The sequence below is a fragment of the Phoxinus phoxinus genome, assembly GCF_949152265.1.
Source record: "Phoxinus phoxinus genome assembly, chromosome: 22".
Classification (NCBI taxonomy): Eukaryota; Metazoa; Chordata; class Actinopteri; order Cypriniformes; family Leuciscidae; genus Phoxinus; species Phoxinus phoxinus.
The window spans coordinates 10,446,495-10,464,928 of NC_136897.1; the positions used below are offsets into that span (position 1 = coordinate 10,446,495).

General features: G+C 38.9%; 2 protein-coding genes across 2 annotated transcripts in view; one reads left to right on the plus strand and one right to left on the minus strand.

Moving 5' to 3' along the window:
* The window catches only part of LOC306990928 (uncharacterized protein), a 370,388-nt gene that overhangs the window by 86,784 nt on the left and 265,170 nt on the right, over positions 1-18,434 (minus strand). The window lies entirely within an intron of this gene.
* Positions 13,134-18,434, plus strand: part of LOC306990224 (adenosine receptor A1) — a 38,500-nt gene continuing 33,199 nt past the window's right edge. The window contains exons 1-2 of the mRNA XM_079596772.1: positions 13,134-13,172; positions 13,961-14,306. Of these exons, the coding sequence (XP_079452898.1) occupies positions 13,978-14,306 (329 nt within the window). The 5' untranslated portion in view covers positions 13,134-13,172; positions 13,961-13,977. The remainder of the gene's footprint in view (positions 13,173-13,960; positions 14,307-18,434) is intronic.

Genomic DNA, 18,434 nt, shown 5'->3' on the forward strand with positions numbered 1-18,434 from the left:
ATTCCGAGGAACCGTCTGAGCTCTCTCTTAGATTTGGGCACAGGAAACTCAACAATGGACTGAACTTTAGCTTCTAAAGGACGGACGGAACCATGACCAACCTTTTTTCCTAGGTATGTGACAGTGGCATGACAGAACTCACATTTTGCCAAATTAAGTGTAAGATTAGCAGCTTGCAACCTTAAGAACACTTCTTCTAAGGTTTGTAAATGACTACTCCATGTATCGGAGTAACACACTACATCATCAAGGTAAGCCTCACAATTGTTCACATTGGCTAAAACTTTATGCATTAAACGTTGGAAGGTAGCTGGAGCGTTTTTGAGGCCGAAAGCTAAAACGTTATATTGCAGAAAGGCGTCTGGGGTGGCAAAGGCTGAGATCTCAGAAGCACGCTCGGTAAGCGGCACCTGCCAATACCCTTTAAGCAAGTCCAACTTAGTTACAAACTTAGCGCGTCCAATGCGATCAATACAATCCTCCATTCTGGGAAGAGGGTAAGAATCTGACTTCGTTAACTGATTAATTTTCCGGTAATCAGTACAAAAACGTGATGTCCCATCAGGTTTTGGAACTAATAAACAAGGAGAACACCATGGACTGGAGCTTGGCGCAGCTAGACCATTTTCAATGAGATAGTGGGTTTCTTGTTTCATTATTTCACGCTTTACAGGATTGACACGATAAGCGTTTTGCTTAACTGGACGATGATCACCAACATCGATGTCATGTTTCAACACATTAGTCACAGTAGGCACATCTGAGAAAAGTGTTGAGTATCTATCAATTAACTGTATCAGTTCACTTTGGGAAGATCTGGATAAATGTGAAAGTTTAGAACTGAGACTTACAAGAGATTCCGAATTCTGTAAACGAGCACCAGAAAGGCAAGCACTTCCTAAAAGTGAAGGTCGTCCATAGAAGGAGAATATTCAGAAGGAACCACATCCACAGAAGTTACAACAGCAGGAGTAGACAATGGAGGATCGGCAGAATATTTAGAGTTAAGTCGAGAGACATACAGTTTAAGCATGTTTATGTGGCACACGAGAGTCTTTCGCTTTCTTTCGGGAGTTCGTACTACATAGTCAGTATTACTTAACTTTTCTTCAATCACATACGGCCCCGCAAACTTTGCTTGTAGAGCTGAGCGAGGCAAAGGCAGTAATACAAGAACTTGGTCACCAACCTTGAATGAGCGTTGAACAGACTTTTTGTCATATCTGCCCTTCATACGAGACTGGGAGGTTGCTAGTGACTGTTGTGCTAGTTGCCACACTGAATGTAAACGTTCACGAAATGAACTCACATGATCTAGCACATTTTTAGAAGGGGTAACCGACTGATTTTCAGAGAGTAACTGTTCTTGTAACACCTTTAATGGTCCCCGCAGACAATGTCCAAAAACTAATTCGGCTGGACTGAATCCAAGTGATTCTTGTACCGTATTGCGAACAGCAAACAACAGAAGAGGAATCTCCTCATCCCACTCCTTCCTATGCTGGAGACAGTAAGTTCTAATCATGGTCTTAAGAGTCTGATGACATCTTTCGAGCACGCCTTGAGACTGGGGGTGATAGGCACTGGATACGCAATGTTGAATGTTCAGCTCTTTCATTACCTTACGGAATACTCTAGACATAAAATTAGATCCTTGATCAGACTGAATAAACTTGGGTAGACCAAAGGTTGCACAGAATTTTACAATTGCTTTTACAATTGTAGGGGTCTTCAACGAACGAAGTGGGATGGCTTCTGGAAACCTAGTAGCAGAACACATCAAAGTTAATAAGTACGAGTGACCAGACTTAGTTTTTGGTAAAGGACCAACACAATCAATAACAAGCTTCTCGAACGGTTCACTCATCACTGGAATAGGCTTTAAGGGGGCTGGTGAAATAACCTGATTTGGTTTTCCAGCAACTTGACAATCATGGCAAGAACGACAATACTGTGACACAGTGGACTTCATTCCGGGCCAGAAAAAATGTTTCAAGAGATTAGTGTAGGTTTTCTTAATACCTAGATGTCCAGAAAGTTCATGATCATGAGCCACACTCAGCACATAGTCTCTGTAAGACTTTGGAAGGACTACCTGAAAAACAGCACTCCAGTCGTGCTTCAAGTTCTCAGGGCTCCATTTACGCATGAGCACACCATCATCTAAAAAATAAGCAACAGCGTGATCTTGTAGTTCGGATTTATCAATCACAGCAGAGATAAGTGAAGTCAAAGTATCATCAGCATTTTGTGCCTCTACTAACTGTTTTCTGTCAAAAGGAAAGTCAAATCTAGGTCCAAAGCTCAAATTCTCTGAACGAACCTTTACAGAATCTTCAACATCTGGGAAATCGGAACTCATGAACGAGTTAGAGAGATCAACTTCATTTTCAAATCTGCGAGCTTGCGCTCGAGTCACAACACAAGAGTGGAATACATTGGGAAATTCCTGAGTCAACACATCATTTTCTGATGCAGAAGGTACATCAGTGACCTCTGGGAGACAAGAAACTTTACTTCCGGCTAAATCATTCCCAAGAATGAGAGAGATTCCTTTTAGTGGTAACTGAGTACGTATGGCCACTTTAACTAATCCAGTCACAATCTTAGAACTTAAATACACAGAATGCAAGGGAACTCTGACTACACCAAGTTCAATTCCCTGAACTAAAACATCCGAGTTACAGCTGGAGTATGAAGAAAACGGGAGCACATTTGCCAGGATAAATGACTGTGCGGCACCCGTATCTCGCAAAATACGTACTGGCTTGGGTTCTGAGTCCAATTCAGAAAATGACACTGTTCCTTCACACACAAAAGGTTCAAACGAGGGATCAATAGATAGCAAAGAATCGGAAGAGTGAGTACACACAAAAGCTACGCCTTTTCTCTGATTTTTCCGCTGCAGCACAGGACAAGCAGCAATCAAATGACCCTTCTCATGACAATAAAAACATTCCCGCAACATCATTGAAGAATCAGAAGTCTGATCTTTTTGAGCAGCCACTGCATTTTTAGAACTGTGATGGCGATCTACAGTAGTGTGATGTGAAGAACGTGGGGGCGGAAAATAAACTTTGTGCGTGAGCACAAACTCATCAGCAAAGACGGCAGCCTCTGATAGTGACAACTTTCTGTTCATTCAAATAAACGACTATCTTTTCCGAAATGCAGTTTTTGAATTCTTCCATTAAAATTAGCTCTTTCAATTGCTCAAAAGTTATAATTTTACAGGCAGTACACCATTTTTCAAAAAGTGTGGTTTTCTCACGTGCAAATTCAACAAATGTTTGACTGGGGGTTTTCACATGTTTTCTAAACTTCTGTCGATAAGCCTCCGGAACTAGTTCATACGCTCTTAACACGGCCGATTTAACTGCGCCATAGTCCAAGCTTTGCTCAAGCGTCAATGCCGAACACACTTCTTGTGCTTTACCAACAAGTTTGCATTGTAACAATAAAGGCCAAATATTTCTAGGCCACTTTAATGTGGCTGCGATGCGCTCAAAAACAGTGAAATATGTATCAACTTCACTTTCTCTAAATATAGGAACTAGTGAAATTTGCCTACTAACATCGAATTCAGGACTTACCGGCGACGCATGCGACGCTGTAGGGAGAGGAGAGGAGATGCCTGCTGGACTCTGCACAGGAGTATTTCCCCGAAACTCAGAAGGTGGATGCCATGCCAGCTCGAACTTTAGTTCAAGCTCCAGCTCTTTCAGCCGGATGTCTCGTTTTGTCTCGAGCTCAACAGCTCGGACATGTAACAACTGACTTTGATATTGCTGTTTGCTTAATTCCACTTCCAGTTCTTTCAACCGGATTTCCAACAATCGATCCTTCGGTGCAGGAGGATTAATGGGATCCATGCGAGCCTTATCGTCAAATTTGAACTCCGCCTCGACAGTATCCAAATCCTCAGACAGTGCGGGAGCTGCAACACCCGTAACCTCACTTTCAACACCAGGCAAGATCTTTTGCTTTACAAGCTCCATGTGCAGTACGTCCTTAATCTTTCTCTTAAGTGCACTTCGCGGTACAACTATATCAAAGAAATCCGCAATCAACAACAAATCATCTTTACGACATTTTTCAAACTCCTCCTCCGTAGGAGCGATCGTGAAATTATCACGTTCGAATTTTGATGCCATGCCAATCTCTATATTTCCTCCCACACAAAAAGAAAACCCCCAGGCAAACACTAGCAAAACAAATTCGGCTAATATAACATATCTAGCCAAGGGACGAGCCCCCAATTTCATGTTACACCCCGTCTAGGGGGAAAGGGGCAACATGAAAGAGACAGAGATTTGCAAGGATTTAAAACAAAAAGTTATTTATTTTCTTAATTTGGGACTTATGATTCAGGAGCTGACCAAGCCAAAATAACAAACAAAAACAACCTTGTCTTTAAACCTCTTTCCTAAACCCTAACCCAAAAGAAAAGAAAATGAAAATACAATTTGTAAACCTAACTCCCTTACCAAAAACAGAGTTCAAACAGTTTACAATAAAAAAAAGAATGGCGTCAAACTCCCTACTTTCCCAAAAATCAATATTTACAATATATTTACAATAAGGCAAACAAACTGAAAAGGGCAGTCCAAATCAGTGTCAGTAACCAGGCAAAGGGTCAAATACCAATGGGGTAGTTAGGTACAAACAGTTCACAAATCAAACAAACAAACAAACAAACAAACAAACAAACGGTACTCACAGTCTCAAATACTCTTAACAGTCTCAAATCACTTAGCACTCAAATACTCTTAACAGTCTCAAATCACTTAGCACTCAAATACTCTCAACAGTCTCAAATCACTTAGCACTCAAATACTCTTAACAGTCTCAAATCACAAACTCTCTGTCTGTTCAAACCAAAAACCCACTCTGTCTGTAGAGGAAATGATGACGTGTCTTTTAAAACACTCTGCACCAACCAGGATAGAGCATCAATTACGGTGCAGGAACCAATCAGATGACGTTCCTAGACAGACATACAGAGAGACTCACAAAACAACAGAGAAATAACAAAATACAAACAATAGGGTCGTAACACCTCTTACAATACAACCTTAATCTAGAAGGATGTCCTGTTACTCTATCCTCTACAGTAAAAGACCTGGGTGTTATACTAGACCGCAACTTGTCTTTTGAAAATCATATTTCAAATGTCACAAGAACAGCCTTTTTCCACCTTAGAAACATTGCTAAGCTACGTAACATGCTATCAGTTTCTGATGCAGAAAAGTTAGTTCATGCATTCATGACTTCGAGACTAGATTACTGTAATGCTCTATTAGCTGGTTGTCCTGCATCCTCCGTAAACAAGCTACAGTTAGTCCAAAATGCAGCTGCTAGAGTTCTTACTAGGTCAAGAAAATATGATCATATAACGCCAATAATTTTATCATCTCTACACTGGTTACCTATTAAGTTCCGTATCAATTACAAAGTATTGTTACTGACTTATAAAGCCCTAAATGGTTTAGCTCCTGTGTATTTAAGGGATCTTCTATCGCCCTATAATCCATCGCGCTCTTTAAGATCGCTAAATTCGAGGCTTCTGGTCGTACCTAGGATAACTAAGTCCACTAAAGGAGGGAGGGCGTTTTCACATCTAGCTCCTAAACTCTGGAATAGCCTTCCTGATATTGTCCGAGGCTCAGACTCGCTCTCCCAGTTTAAAACTAGTCTAAAGACGCATCTCTTTAGCCAAGCATTCACATAATGCATCGTACCTTTTATACTACAGTTAAATCAGATCAAATGCATTCATATTATGAACAGCAGCTAAGCTAATTATTTCCCATCTGCCTTTTTAACTCAAATAGAATTCGTCAGCTCCAGTTATGTATCCAGCCTCTCATGGAGACTTCAGATGCCCCAACGCCTGTGATGAGACGACTCAACGCCTGTGAAGAGACGACCCAACGCCGGCGATATGTTATGCCCTAAATTTATGATTAACTAACTGTATTTTTGTTTGTACATTTTTGAAATGCATTTTTCTGTAAAGCTGCTTTGAAACAATATGTATTGTGAAAAGCGCTTTACAAATAAACTTGAATTGAATAATGTGTAGGACCCACTGAGAAATATTTGGCAGTAGTTTCAACGCTGCCAGAAATTCTACTAAGTAAATGGACTGCATTTATATAGTGCTTTCACAGACCCAATGGCCACCAAAGCGCTTTACATTTTGCCTCACATTCACCCATTCATACACCGACGGCGTGTCAGCCATGCAAGGCGCCATCCAGCTCGTCGGGAGAAGCTGGGGTTACGTGTCTTGCTCATGGACTCCTTGACACTTGGTCAGGTAGAACCGGGGATTGAACCACCAAACTTCTGGTTTGAAGACAACCTACATGAACCACTGAGCCACTGCCGCCCATCGAGGCTGGTCTCTGGATTTAGTTGAACAGTCACTTCAGTGCTCCTCGGAGGATCGTATGGGGACGCTGACACCTCGGTGCCCTGAACGGGGAACCGGCAGGGAGCAACCGAACTGGCAGCGCTGCAACCCTCCTCAGAGTCGCACCCCAGAGGGCGCCGAGGAGAAACGATTTCTTAAAACCGTCTGGAGGAACCCTCAGAAGCCTGATAGCCTCAGCGCCAGGACTTCTTGTCTAAGTTTCATTAGAGATAACGACAATCCTCAGATCTTGCCTACCTCAAACTAGCTTAGTTCCTACGACCCTCCTTGGAGGATCGTTGGAAAAAGCAGGCACCTCGGCGCCCTGAAATGGCGAACCGGCAGGGAAACCGAACTGACTGCTCTACGACCCTCCTCGGAGGATCGTTTGGGGACACTGACACCTCGGTGTCCTGAAATGGCAAACCGGCAGGAAAACCGAACTGCCAGCGTTGCCACCCTCCTCAGAGAGTCACACCCCAGAGGACGCAGAGGAGAAACGATTTCTCAAAACTGTCCCTACCCCTACCCCAGTAGGGGACTACCCTCAGAAGCCTGCAGCCTCGGCGTCATGGCTTCTTCTTCCAAGCTATTTTAGAGATAAAACAGTCCTCAGATCTTGCATATCTCTAACTGGCTAGACTGCGACCGCCACCCAGGTCCCCCTCAATTGTGGATGAGCCTGAATGGAGCCTATCCTCTTCGAACAGTAATAAAATGAGCAAACAAGCGAATGCCATGGGTCTGCTGAATTTGTGTAGCGTAACTCCGCCCCACCTCGTGGGTATAAAGGAAGTGCGCCGCAACATGCAGATATGTTTCTTCGCTGAAGGATCCAAGGCTGAACTCAGGCTGTGCCAGCGGTACAGCGGAAGTGGCAGGGAGACGTAACGTCTCGAGACGAGAACGAGACGTTCTCATGTGCTTTATATATAAGTCCTTACGTGAAAAAGCTTTACGTGGTTTAATGTACCTAAACAACGATCACCAAATTTCTCTCTCATATTGCTCCTCATAACCACTGAAAACGGTCAAAAAATCTAACCCAAAGTCCAATTATAATGGACGTTATCTGACATTAAGCGTTTCTGCTCCATTGAGGCTATTGTAGGAAAAAGCTTAACGGTTTAATGTACCTAACAACAACATCACCCAATCATGTGCGATTCCCACACGGAAACCAGTCAGTTTCTGGTGTGACCCCCATTTGCCTCACGCAGTGCAACACATCTCCTTTGCATAGAGTTGATCAGGTTGTTGTCAATGGTGACATCAGCAAACCGCTCACCTACACGATGCCATACTCGCTGTCAGCCATCTGCCCTGTACAGTGAAAACCGGGATACAACCGTGAAGAGAACACCTCTCCAAAGTGCCAGACGGCATCAAATGTGAACATTTGCCCACTCAAGTCGGTTACGACGACGAACTCTAGTCAGGTCGAGACCCCGATGAGGATGACGAGCATGCAGATGAGCTTCCTTGAGACGGTTTCTGACAGTTTGTGCAGAAATAGTTTGGTTATGCAAACCGATTGTTGCAGCAGCTGTCCGGATGGCTGGTCTCAGACAATCTTGGAGGTGAAGATGCTGAATTTGGAGGTCCTGGGCTGGTGTGGTTACACGTGGTCTGTGGTTGTTAGGCCGGTTCGATGTACTGACAAATTCTCTGAAACGCCTTTGGAGACGACTTATGGTAGAGAAATGAACATTCAATTCACGGGCAACAGCTCTGGTGGACATTCCTGCAGTCAGCATGCCAATTGCACGCTCCCTCAAAACTTGCGACATCTGTGGCATTGTGCTGTGTGATAAAACTGCTATCAAAACTGCTCTAACATTTTTTAGAGTGGCCTTTTATTGTGGCCAGCCTATATCCTTCTGAATGATTACATTAATCCTATAAAAATGTATAATCAATTTTAAGCAATTCATTCATAGACTGTCTGCACTCAATTTCAGAAATATCTGAGCAACTATCACATTCCTTCATCTTGTCCCCGTCGCCATCTTCATTCTTGAAAAGCAAACCACTTACACAATACCTAATCATCAGTACCATGTTCACTATCATTTACAGACTGATGTAATTCAACTCCTTCAAAATGTTTGGGGCTATTTTGTTTTCATCATCTTGTTTAGATGAATTAAAAGCACTCACCTCTGATTTTGAACTCTGTTCTGAAACGCTCAACTGAAGATTTAACCTTGGTAGTGTCATTGGACTGAGAAATTTTACAGGTAGAATCAGATGCCTCCTTATCTTCACCTTGAGTTTCATCCTTCTATTGTTTTTTTTTTTTTTGATGGCATTGTCCATATTTTACAGTTTTAGGTATTTTTTCTTTATATTGGTTCGATCTACGTGCTCTTCATTATATACTGATCCACTATTTAAACTTTTTCTTCTGAGCCAAAATTTAAACAGTATCTCCACCTAGAGCTTCCAAGCTACAACCACCAAGACACATTAACGACATCAGACCTTCAAACTTTTCTGACCTGGGTCTTAAAAATCTAAACAATCTTGTGATTTAGCGCACTTGTTTATTTATTAATTTACTTGATTTTATCACAGGAAATGATGTGTCCAAAATCGAAATCTCTGACCATCATTTTGCGAGCAATTGTTGATAAAGGAGATTTTCGCACAATATTAGAAATATTTACATTTTAAACCATAAAGGCGAGCCAGTGGATATCACACAAGCAATGTGCAAACTTTGCTATAGAGTTATGCCGAGGAAGAAGTCTCAAACCCTTCTCAAACCCATTGGCTCAAAAGAGCCAATAGAGAACACTGTATCCGCACCACTGATAACAGTGGCAACGGACACTCAGCATGATTTAAAACTAACAATAGCAACACATTCCAGCGCAACCAGATACTTTAAAAAAAAGTGTTGGGGACAATATCGACCCTGGCAAAAAGTGGTGGAGACATGTCCCACCCGTCCCAGCCGAAAATTACACCCATGACCTTAACCATATTACACCTCAATAGAAGCAAAAAGCAAAACCTAACTATTTTTTCACGTAAGTATAGTATTTAAATAAACCTAATAGAAAGTGGGACCAGTCATTCTTATATTGTGCAATTCTCTGTTGAACATCAGGTTCACTCATAGCTACCAAACATAATGTGACTATGTATGACAAGTCAAGTCACCTTTATTTATATAGCGCTTTTTACAATACAGATTGTATCAAAGCAGCTTCACAGTGATAACATGAAAATAATACAAAAAAACTATTTCATCATCGTCCACCTTTAAGGCAGATCTATAATATTGTTGAATATTAAATGTCCCCAACTAAGCAAGCCAGAAGGCAAGGCAACAGCGGCAAGGAACCAAAACTCCATCAGTGACAGAATGGAGAAAAAAACCTTGGGAGAACCCAGGCTCAGTCGGGGGCCAGTTCTCCTCTGACCAACGAGCGAACAGTGGATGATTATGATTCAGGAGCATTACAGGTCAGAAGTCAGAATGAATCAACTGAATTGACTTGTTATTAAAGGTATAGCGGAGGATTTTCTTTTTCCGGGTGGGTAGCCTATACTATTGGTCCACCTAAGTGTCAATCATTCTGGTGATATGTTTATAAGGCCGTTCACACGCTAGCGTGCGCTAAAAGCACAGGTTGGGCTTCCCACTGATGCCGCAGTCGTGAAGATTCTACTAGACAGGTAAAGTTTGTCATGCTATTTGGAGAAATCCATTTAAAATCACTGCTAGTAGGCGTTCCCTCTCGGGAGCAAATAGAGTATTGCGCATGTGCATTTTTTTAAAAATTGAAGAGGGCGGGTCTTTTCTAAAATTAGGAAAGATCCTCCACTATACCTTTAAGTAATATCATGCTTTCTTTTTCTGATTTCAGAGAACCCAAAGTAAAACAGGCAGTAGTCTGATGCAAGCTGGATTTTTTAAAACCTGGACAGTTGGACCACTTGAAGTTATAAGGACATCAGACTTATGAAACTAATTTTATTTTTATTTTATTGCTTTTGTGCATTTTGTCCCATTTTTTTCAAAGAATGATCTTTTTACTATATATTTACATTTATGCATTTGGCAGACGCTATTATCCAAAGCGACTTAAATTGCATTTCAAGGTACACAATTATGTTCTTGGCGTTGCAAGCACCAATGCTCTACTGTTTAGGCTACAGGAAAGCCACTGTCTTTTTCATTTTTGTCATTGATTGTTTTAAACTGTTTAATAAAATACATTGACTCAATTGAAAGGACTCATTTATATATTTAAAAGGTTTTCCCCACACTTTGAAGTGGTCAGGAATGTTGAAATAATAATGTTGTTTCAACATTATTTTGGTATCAGATGGCAACATTTTATATTGACTACATTTCAGTTGTTTTTTCAATGTTTCAACAAAAGTGATTTAGAATCAATATCATATTGTAACATTGATCGAACAATACTACCAATGATTGTTTTTGTTAATTTCAACGTTGATTCACAGCAGTAAAATATATAAACAACATCATAGTGTAACGTTGATTCAATGACATTGATTATTTCCGTTAATTTAAATTTTGTTACAATCAATTATAGTGTAATGTTGATTAAACAACATTGATTGTTTTTGTTAATTTCAATGTGAACTCATCAGCAGTGATATGAGTCATAGTGTAATATTGAATTAATGGCATTATTGATTATTTGTTGAAATTTTACCATTGTTTCAACATTAATTGCGGGTGCAAACGTGATGTTGAATCAACATCACTTCACGTTGATTCAATGACATTATATCCCACTAAACATTGTGGATAGACGTGCAGATCATGTCTATATTGGGTCCGTTGGTCCATGACCAATTCTGGACATCTATTCAACGTCCAAACTAGGTCCACAATTTGGACGTCCAACCATGACCTAACTTGGACGTCATATTGACATTCAACATTTGACCTTTGAAATTTTTTGGACGTCATTTTGACGTCTATGACAGGTGCAGGAAATTTACATGATTAATATGTAATATTTTTTATTTACAAATATCAACATTGTTGTTATCAACGTGATTAATACAAATGACTACAGATTATTAATAATTATTTAAGATCGTTTTCCAAAAACTCCACTTGATTGTCTCTCAGCAAAACTGGAGACACAGTTTAATATAGTTTTCCTGTAGCTCAAACAGTAGAGCATTGGTGCTTGCAACGCAAGATCATGGATTCAATTCCCAGCGAAAGCAAAAACTGATAGGAATTTAAATGTGCAATGTAAGTCACTTTGGATAAAAAGCATCTGCTAAATGTAAAATCAATGGTACAGAAATCACCTCCTCCACCCTTTTGAAACATGGGACTACGTTATAGAAGTTGTATAAAAACAACGTAAAATTTGTCTAAATTTCATGTTGAAAAGACGTCCACAAACGACCACATTTGGACTACAAATAACCCTTACACGGAGGTCCCACGGATGTCAACATTAGACGTGCGGTAGATGTCGAAAAAATACGTTGTCTGGCGTCACAGTCTAGTGATGGGCGATACCACTTATTTTGTTTTCGATACGATTCCGATACTTTCAAGGCCAGTATCGCCGATACCGATACGATACCTCTAAACTGAATTTTTAAATATAAAAATTTCTTAAATTATTGAATTACTAAGAGTAAAATGAGTAATGATGCATACTTAACATTATATTTGAAAGGCATTTTAACATTCAATATGCCTTAATTGGAACTTATTAGAATATATACATTTTTTTTTTACACATGGTTAAAATATTTACTTGTAGTGGTAACCATGGAAATCTATTAATTTAATCTATTCTATTCATTTTCACAAGGGACTGCCAGTGACAGGCTGTTGCACCTATAAAATGCATTTTATTCTGACAGTGTATGTTATATATTAAAATTAGTTACAAAATAGAACATTAGTATGAACTTTTAACATTAAATTTAAAACATGTTTTTCTGTCTTCTGTTAAGCATTGTTCTGTACGTTTCTCAAAAGCATCAATGGTTTCTTATGATACTTTTGGGAAACGCAGCCCTGAATGCCGGCAGTGTATGAACGCGCTCAGTGATTGATTGGTTCTGACTTGCAGCATTTGCGTGTGTTCAGATGAGCAGGAAAATAGTTCTAAGGTATTTAGCTTGTCGGGCTTTTCTATTTACAACGCAGTAAGCCTACACAGAATATGATAGCATTATAAAATAACAATGAACTAGCCTACATACGATAAAGTTTGCAGTGGCTTCATAAATTAACTGAAAACATAAAAAACCAAAGCACACTCATCTTTTTTCTTCATTTTCTAGAATTAGAGTTTAAGAACCTCGCTGTATTTTTGTGTAATTCATTAAGAGAAAATAGCTACTCCGCCATCTTACTCCGACGAAAGTGACTTGAACGCACCAGCCGTCGTAAACACGACTTCCCACATTGTGCGTACGAACTTCCCAGGAGGACTTAACGCACTACGGTTCTATACAATACGTACTACACAATTATTCACTAACATAGGTTATTCATCCAATTCAATGCATATTGTACGCATTATATTTCTTGTCAAATAAACAAAACAACGGATAAAAAAAAACACTGTAGTATCGATATTTTTATATAAGTATCGATACTTTCGATACTCGACGTCAGTATCGATATATCGATACTTCGTATCGATTCGCCCATCACTATCACAGTCTACACCCTCCTGATACAGACATAGGACGGACAAGCACACCGTTGAAACTACGTCATCTGGAGGTAACTTTGCGCAGGGGGATCATTGATTATTTTTTGTGATCTTACCATTGTTTCAACATTCCTTGTGGGTTCAAAAGTGATATTCAACAAACATCACTGTAATATTAATTCAATGCAAAGTATTGACCAACATTGACTGAATATTGTTTTAATGATTGCTTGCGGGTGTACATTTAGCATCAAGTATTTAGGACAATCTGAGAAGCAACCTAATTAAAATATAAAAGAGTGATGATATGCTCTGCAACTTATTAAGTTAATCTTGTGCTGTTGCTCAAGTCTTCTGCGCCCCCATAGTAGGCTGGTGAAACTTGTATCGGTCGCGTGCACGGGGAGCCCTTCTGTGGAGCCGATGTGCGAGTACAGTTTCAAAGTTAAGGTGACCATCAGTCCTCACAGGACCTTTCGACATCGACATACATATTTATCTGCTTAATTTTACACCATATGGAAGCTGCCTCGTTTGACTCTCATGCACAAGTGGCGGGTATCGCGTAGATCGCTTTTGATGAAGTGTGACTGAATGTAATGGCGGGGTATGTGCTCTTGGAGGGTCTGAAGTGACTCATGCTGTTTCACTGTGGAACTGGACTACACACCCGGACATGATGGTGATCATAATACCGCGCATTTCGATAAGGAAGCACAACGTCTGTTTTCATCCTGTGCCATGTAACTTTGCCAACGACATGTAGGCATTAAAACGTCCACTTAGTCTCGTTTGATTTACCGGGATTCTTTTCATTTTTTTTTTATAAATCTGGGGAATCGTTTATCCTCTTCAACAGAAGCACTAGTAGCAAGGATGCCTGATGTCCTGGGTCTGTACATTGGGATGGAGGTGTTCATTGCCCTTTCCTCTTTCATTGGGAATGTTATGGTTGTCTGGGCTGTGAGAATCAACCGATCTCTACGAGACACGACTATTTACTTCATCGTCAGCCTGGCTTTAGCGGACATTGCGATCGGGGCACTTGTCATTCCCCTGGCTATAACCATAAGCATCGGACTAAAGACTAATTTTTACAGCTGCCTGCTCTTTGCATGTACTGTACTGGTACTAACGCAAAGTTCAATCCTCGCTCTCCTGGCTATTGCTATTGACCGCTATCTGAGGGTCAAGATACCAATGAGGTAATACAATTTTGGTGGCTTGTTAATTGCACGGGGAATTATTTCACATTTCCAGTTCTGTTTTATTTTTCAGGGGTTCCGTGGATCTTAAAAAGTCTTAATTCGCCCTTACACAGTACATCTTAATTAATTGTTGCAATTTAATGAGTTGCATTGTAAAAACTTGAATATATTCCTCAGTATTTTTGTTCAGTTTTCCAAAACAAATATCTAAACATACTTAAATCAAAAATAAATATCTGTCAATGAGTTAAGAAAATTTCCTTTTGAATTAGGTTTTTTTTTCTGAGCCCATTATATTTGTTCTCGTTTTGACCATACACTCAAAACAATAATCTTTAGACATTTGCACTGAAAGACTACAGAATATATATAATATATTTCCACATTCTAGTGAAGGAGAGCATCTCATATTCAACCTACTTATTTGTAAAAAGATGGGCCCTATCTGTTGGAAGCTATATTTTCAAACTCTGATGTGTTGCAAATACAACTTGTATTTTCCCCTAGACATTACATTTAGAGAACATGCTGACATGTTGTTTTCTAAATTGTTTTTACTTAAATGTTCTCTATTCGGTCTGTCTTAAAAAAAATCTTAAATAATGTACCTTCAGAAAATCTGCTGAAAACCTTGGGTTTTGCGGATTGGATCAACCGAATCATTTAAAAGATCCAAATTCGAAAATGCGTGCTACTCTAATCATAACTCTATATGGCAGAAACAGTAAGATGATTCCAAATTCAGAAAATCTTTTGTTAACAAACCACAAATTGTTTCACTCATAAACTCTTATGAACACACCAATGAGAGGTTGTGATAAGGTTGTGGTGTAGGCCTACGTGCAAAAACGTATGACTTCATAAAACTTTGAAATATTGCATACAAGTTGTAATCACCACTTGTATGATGCTATTTGGTATAATCTTTTAGGCCTGACATTTTTAATCACAATTCATTGCCATCACATGGAAAATACATTCTTCAAAATGTCTCTTTTGTATTCCATGGAAGAAAGAAAGTCATGTGTTGAAACAACAAAAGTTACATTTGAACAAACAAACAATTATATTACTCTCATTAATATGTACACAAAATTGTTCAAGTTTCAAGTTTATTTATTTGTCATATATATATACAAATGTCAAATTTAACTTATTGTACTTGAAAATTAAACTTTATTGTCCTTAAAGGCAATTCTACTGCTGTCTACACAAAGAATTGCCTTTAAGGACAATAAAGTTTAACTAACTAACTAACTAAAAAAAAAAGACATTGAAATGCATTTGGTTGAGGCTCAGGCATCAGGACATGCATTTGGTTGATGTCCTGAACATCATATGACAATATTAATTTAAAGAAATATGAGAAACAATGTGACAATGGTGACATTTCCTCCTTCCATTTAATGTGAAGTTGGAGTTACTGAGTTTAAACATTATGAGTAAAAACAATTAGGTACAAAGACCATTATGCAGCATTTCTTCTTGATGTCCCAGTAGAACAGCTAAAATTACATCCTCTTCCTTTATTTTAATGATTACATATGATTATTACATTCTAGTCTGAGTTTTTGTGAGGGTAATTTCACTAGACAAGTGCACAGTCAAACAAGCAACTAGTGCCAATTTGCCAGCTTAGTGGTTGGCATGCTTCACTTGCCTCAATTGTGTTGTCTGAAAAGACCTTCCACTCTTCACAGAGAAGGGATTGTAACTAAATCCAAACGTAATCCTTCCCAACATAGTTGGATCATCACTTTGAAATTTTGATTTCCATGCTATTAATCACAGGGATTTCAGGTATTTGCTCCAGATAAACAGCACTTAATTTCTTAAGTAATCATAGTTATTTTCATGGTAAAATATGTAAAGGTATTCTTTACATAAGCTTCCTATATCCACTGTGTTTCCAATTTAGTGGACATATATATTTTTGTGAATTTCTCTGACACTATATGATGTTTTATTAACAAAGTTTGGGGGGAGCACGTCCCCTGGACAGCACGCCAAATATGCATTAAACCTTACTCCCTGTAATTGTATGTAAGTGTGAACTCGTTAAACCTGTAAAGAACACATTCAAGGCTTTTCATGTTTGGAGGTTTCACTATGACAACAACTTCTCCTTGGTCTTTAAAAATGACTGACATTAATTTGGTGATCATATAAAAAAACAGGGCATTGATTTCAAACATAACCTCTTTAGATGACTCCAAGACTTAAATCACGTTTATCAGGCATTTTGGGATACACCACAAGTGAATAGGGTAAGAAATTATATATCAATATTCCTATGAAATATTAGATATTATTAGGAAAATGTTGCCAAACTATTACTTACATGATCTTTTTCCATTACTTCAAGAGTTCACACTTACATAATTAAATAGAGTAAAGGTAATGGGTATTTGTCATGCTGTCCGAGGGGAGGGCACCTAGCTCGGAATTTGGCCCGAACCCAGTTAGAAGTGAGGAGACGGGGTGGTGGAGGGATGCTGGAAAACAGTTATAGAACTGAGGTAAGTCTGCTATACCTCTTATCTCCTTAATTGAGTTGATTAACTGAATGTGATCTTCCTGTGTAAATTAGGTTAATTATCTGAATGTGCTCCTCCCGAACTTTGTTAATAAAACATTATATGTTGCCCCAAGAACACATTAAAATGCAAATTAAATACAGTGTATACATTGTATTGAATGGGACTACCCATTTGTGGCAATTTACCTACATATTGCATTAAGTAAAATGGTGTATCAATTCATTCCGTTACCATTCTTTCGTAACATAGTTGAGAATCATATTTATACAAAGTTTGGTTAAAGAAATCCTTTCATACAAGTCCTGCGGCCTGTTACATGAGGCCAGTTTCAGTAGCTACCCAAGTAAGTTTGAGATTAGTTTGAGCAAACTGTTTTTTTCAGGCTCATGAAGTTGGATTGGTTTTCAGTGGGTTTTATCACCATGGTAACTTACGCTACATGGCTAACATGCTCTGGAGCAGGTTTTATTCTGGGTTAGAGATTGCAAACCAAAACTGAACCAATCAGCTGAGTAAAGTGGTATTGGATGCAATAAAGCCACGCCTCTGTATCTCGCTCCAAAGCAGTTTGAGTGAAAGTGCCCATCTTTTGCTGCTAATCATTTTTTTTTTTTTTTAATCCTTTTATTTTCATTTTCTTAAAGACAATAAACATGCACAATGACACCAAAATAGTAACTATACATGTAAAATACCTAAATATACTTTCAAGCAGTACCTTGTACATGTTACATTGAACTAAGTACTTGAATTGCTTGAATTAGAACACCCCCCTCCCCATATTGCAATGATTGTAGAAGGTTTCTTCAAATGCTCTACAAACAAATACCTTTTGTACATGAGCAAAGAGTGAACATATACAATCTTTTATCTTAGTTAGCGGCAACAACAGAAATTAAAATAATGTATAATGAGACAGCTTTTTTAAATTAAAGTAGATGTATAACCAAAATAATAAAAACAAAATAATAGTAATACACATAAAGCTTGTTCAGTCCACCTTTAAGACATTTCTTATTGGTTTCCAAATCTTAATGAAAATGAATAGTTTGTCTTTTAATATAAATCTCAGTTCTTCCAAGTGCAACATATTTCCCAACTCCCTAGCCCACATCTCAAAAGTGGGTACATAATCTGCTTTCCACATCTGCAAAATAAGTCTTTTTGCAAGCATCATACACAGCGAAATGGCCTGTGTCTGATATTTATTGCAAGAAGCATTCTCTGCTCCTAAAAGTCCAATGCAAGGCTCAGGCTCCAAATCAATAGAGTTTGCTTCAGAAAGAAATTTAAATATACATTCCCAAAATGGCTGAATTTTACAACATGACCATAAAGAATGAAACAGAGTGCCCTCTGACATGTTACACTTGTTACAGAGTGGAGAAATCGTGGGATAAATTTTATGAAGTTTTGACTTAGAATAATGAAGCCTATGAATTATCTTGAACTGAATCAAATTGTGTCTAGCATTCAAAGAACAAGTATGAATGCTTCTCAAGCACTCATCCCACATGCTTTCGTGAATGCTCAGACCAATTTCCTCCTCCCAGTCTTGTTTTATTTTCTCTGTGTTATTGTCCAC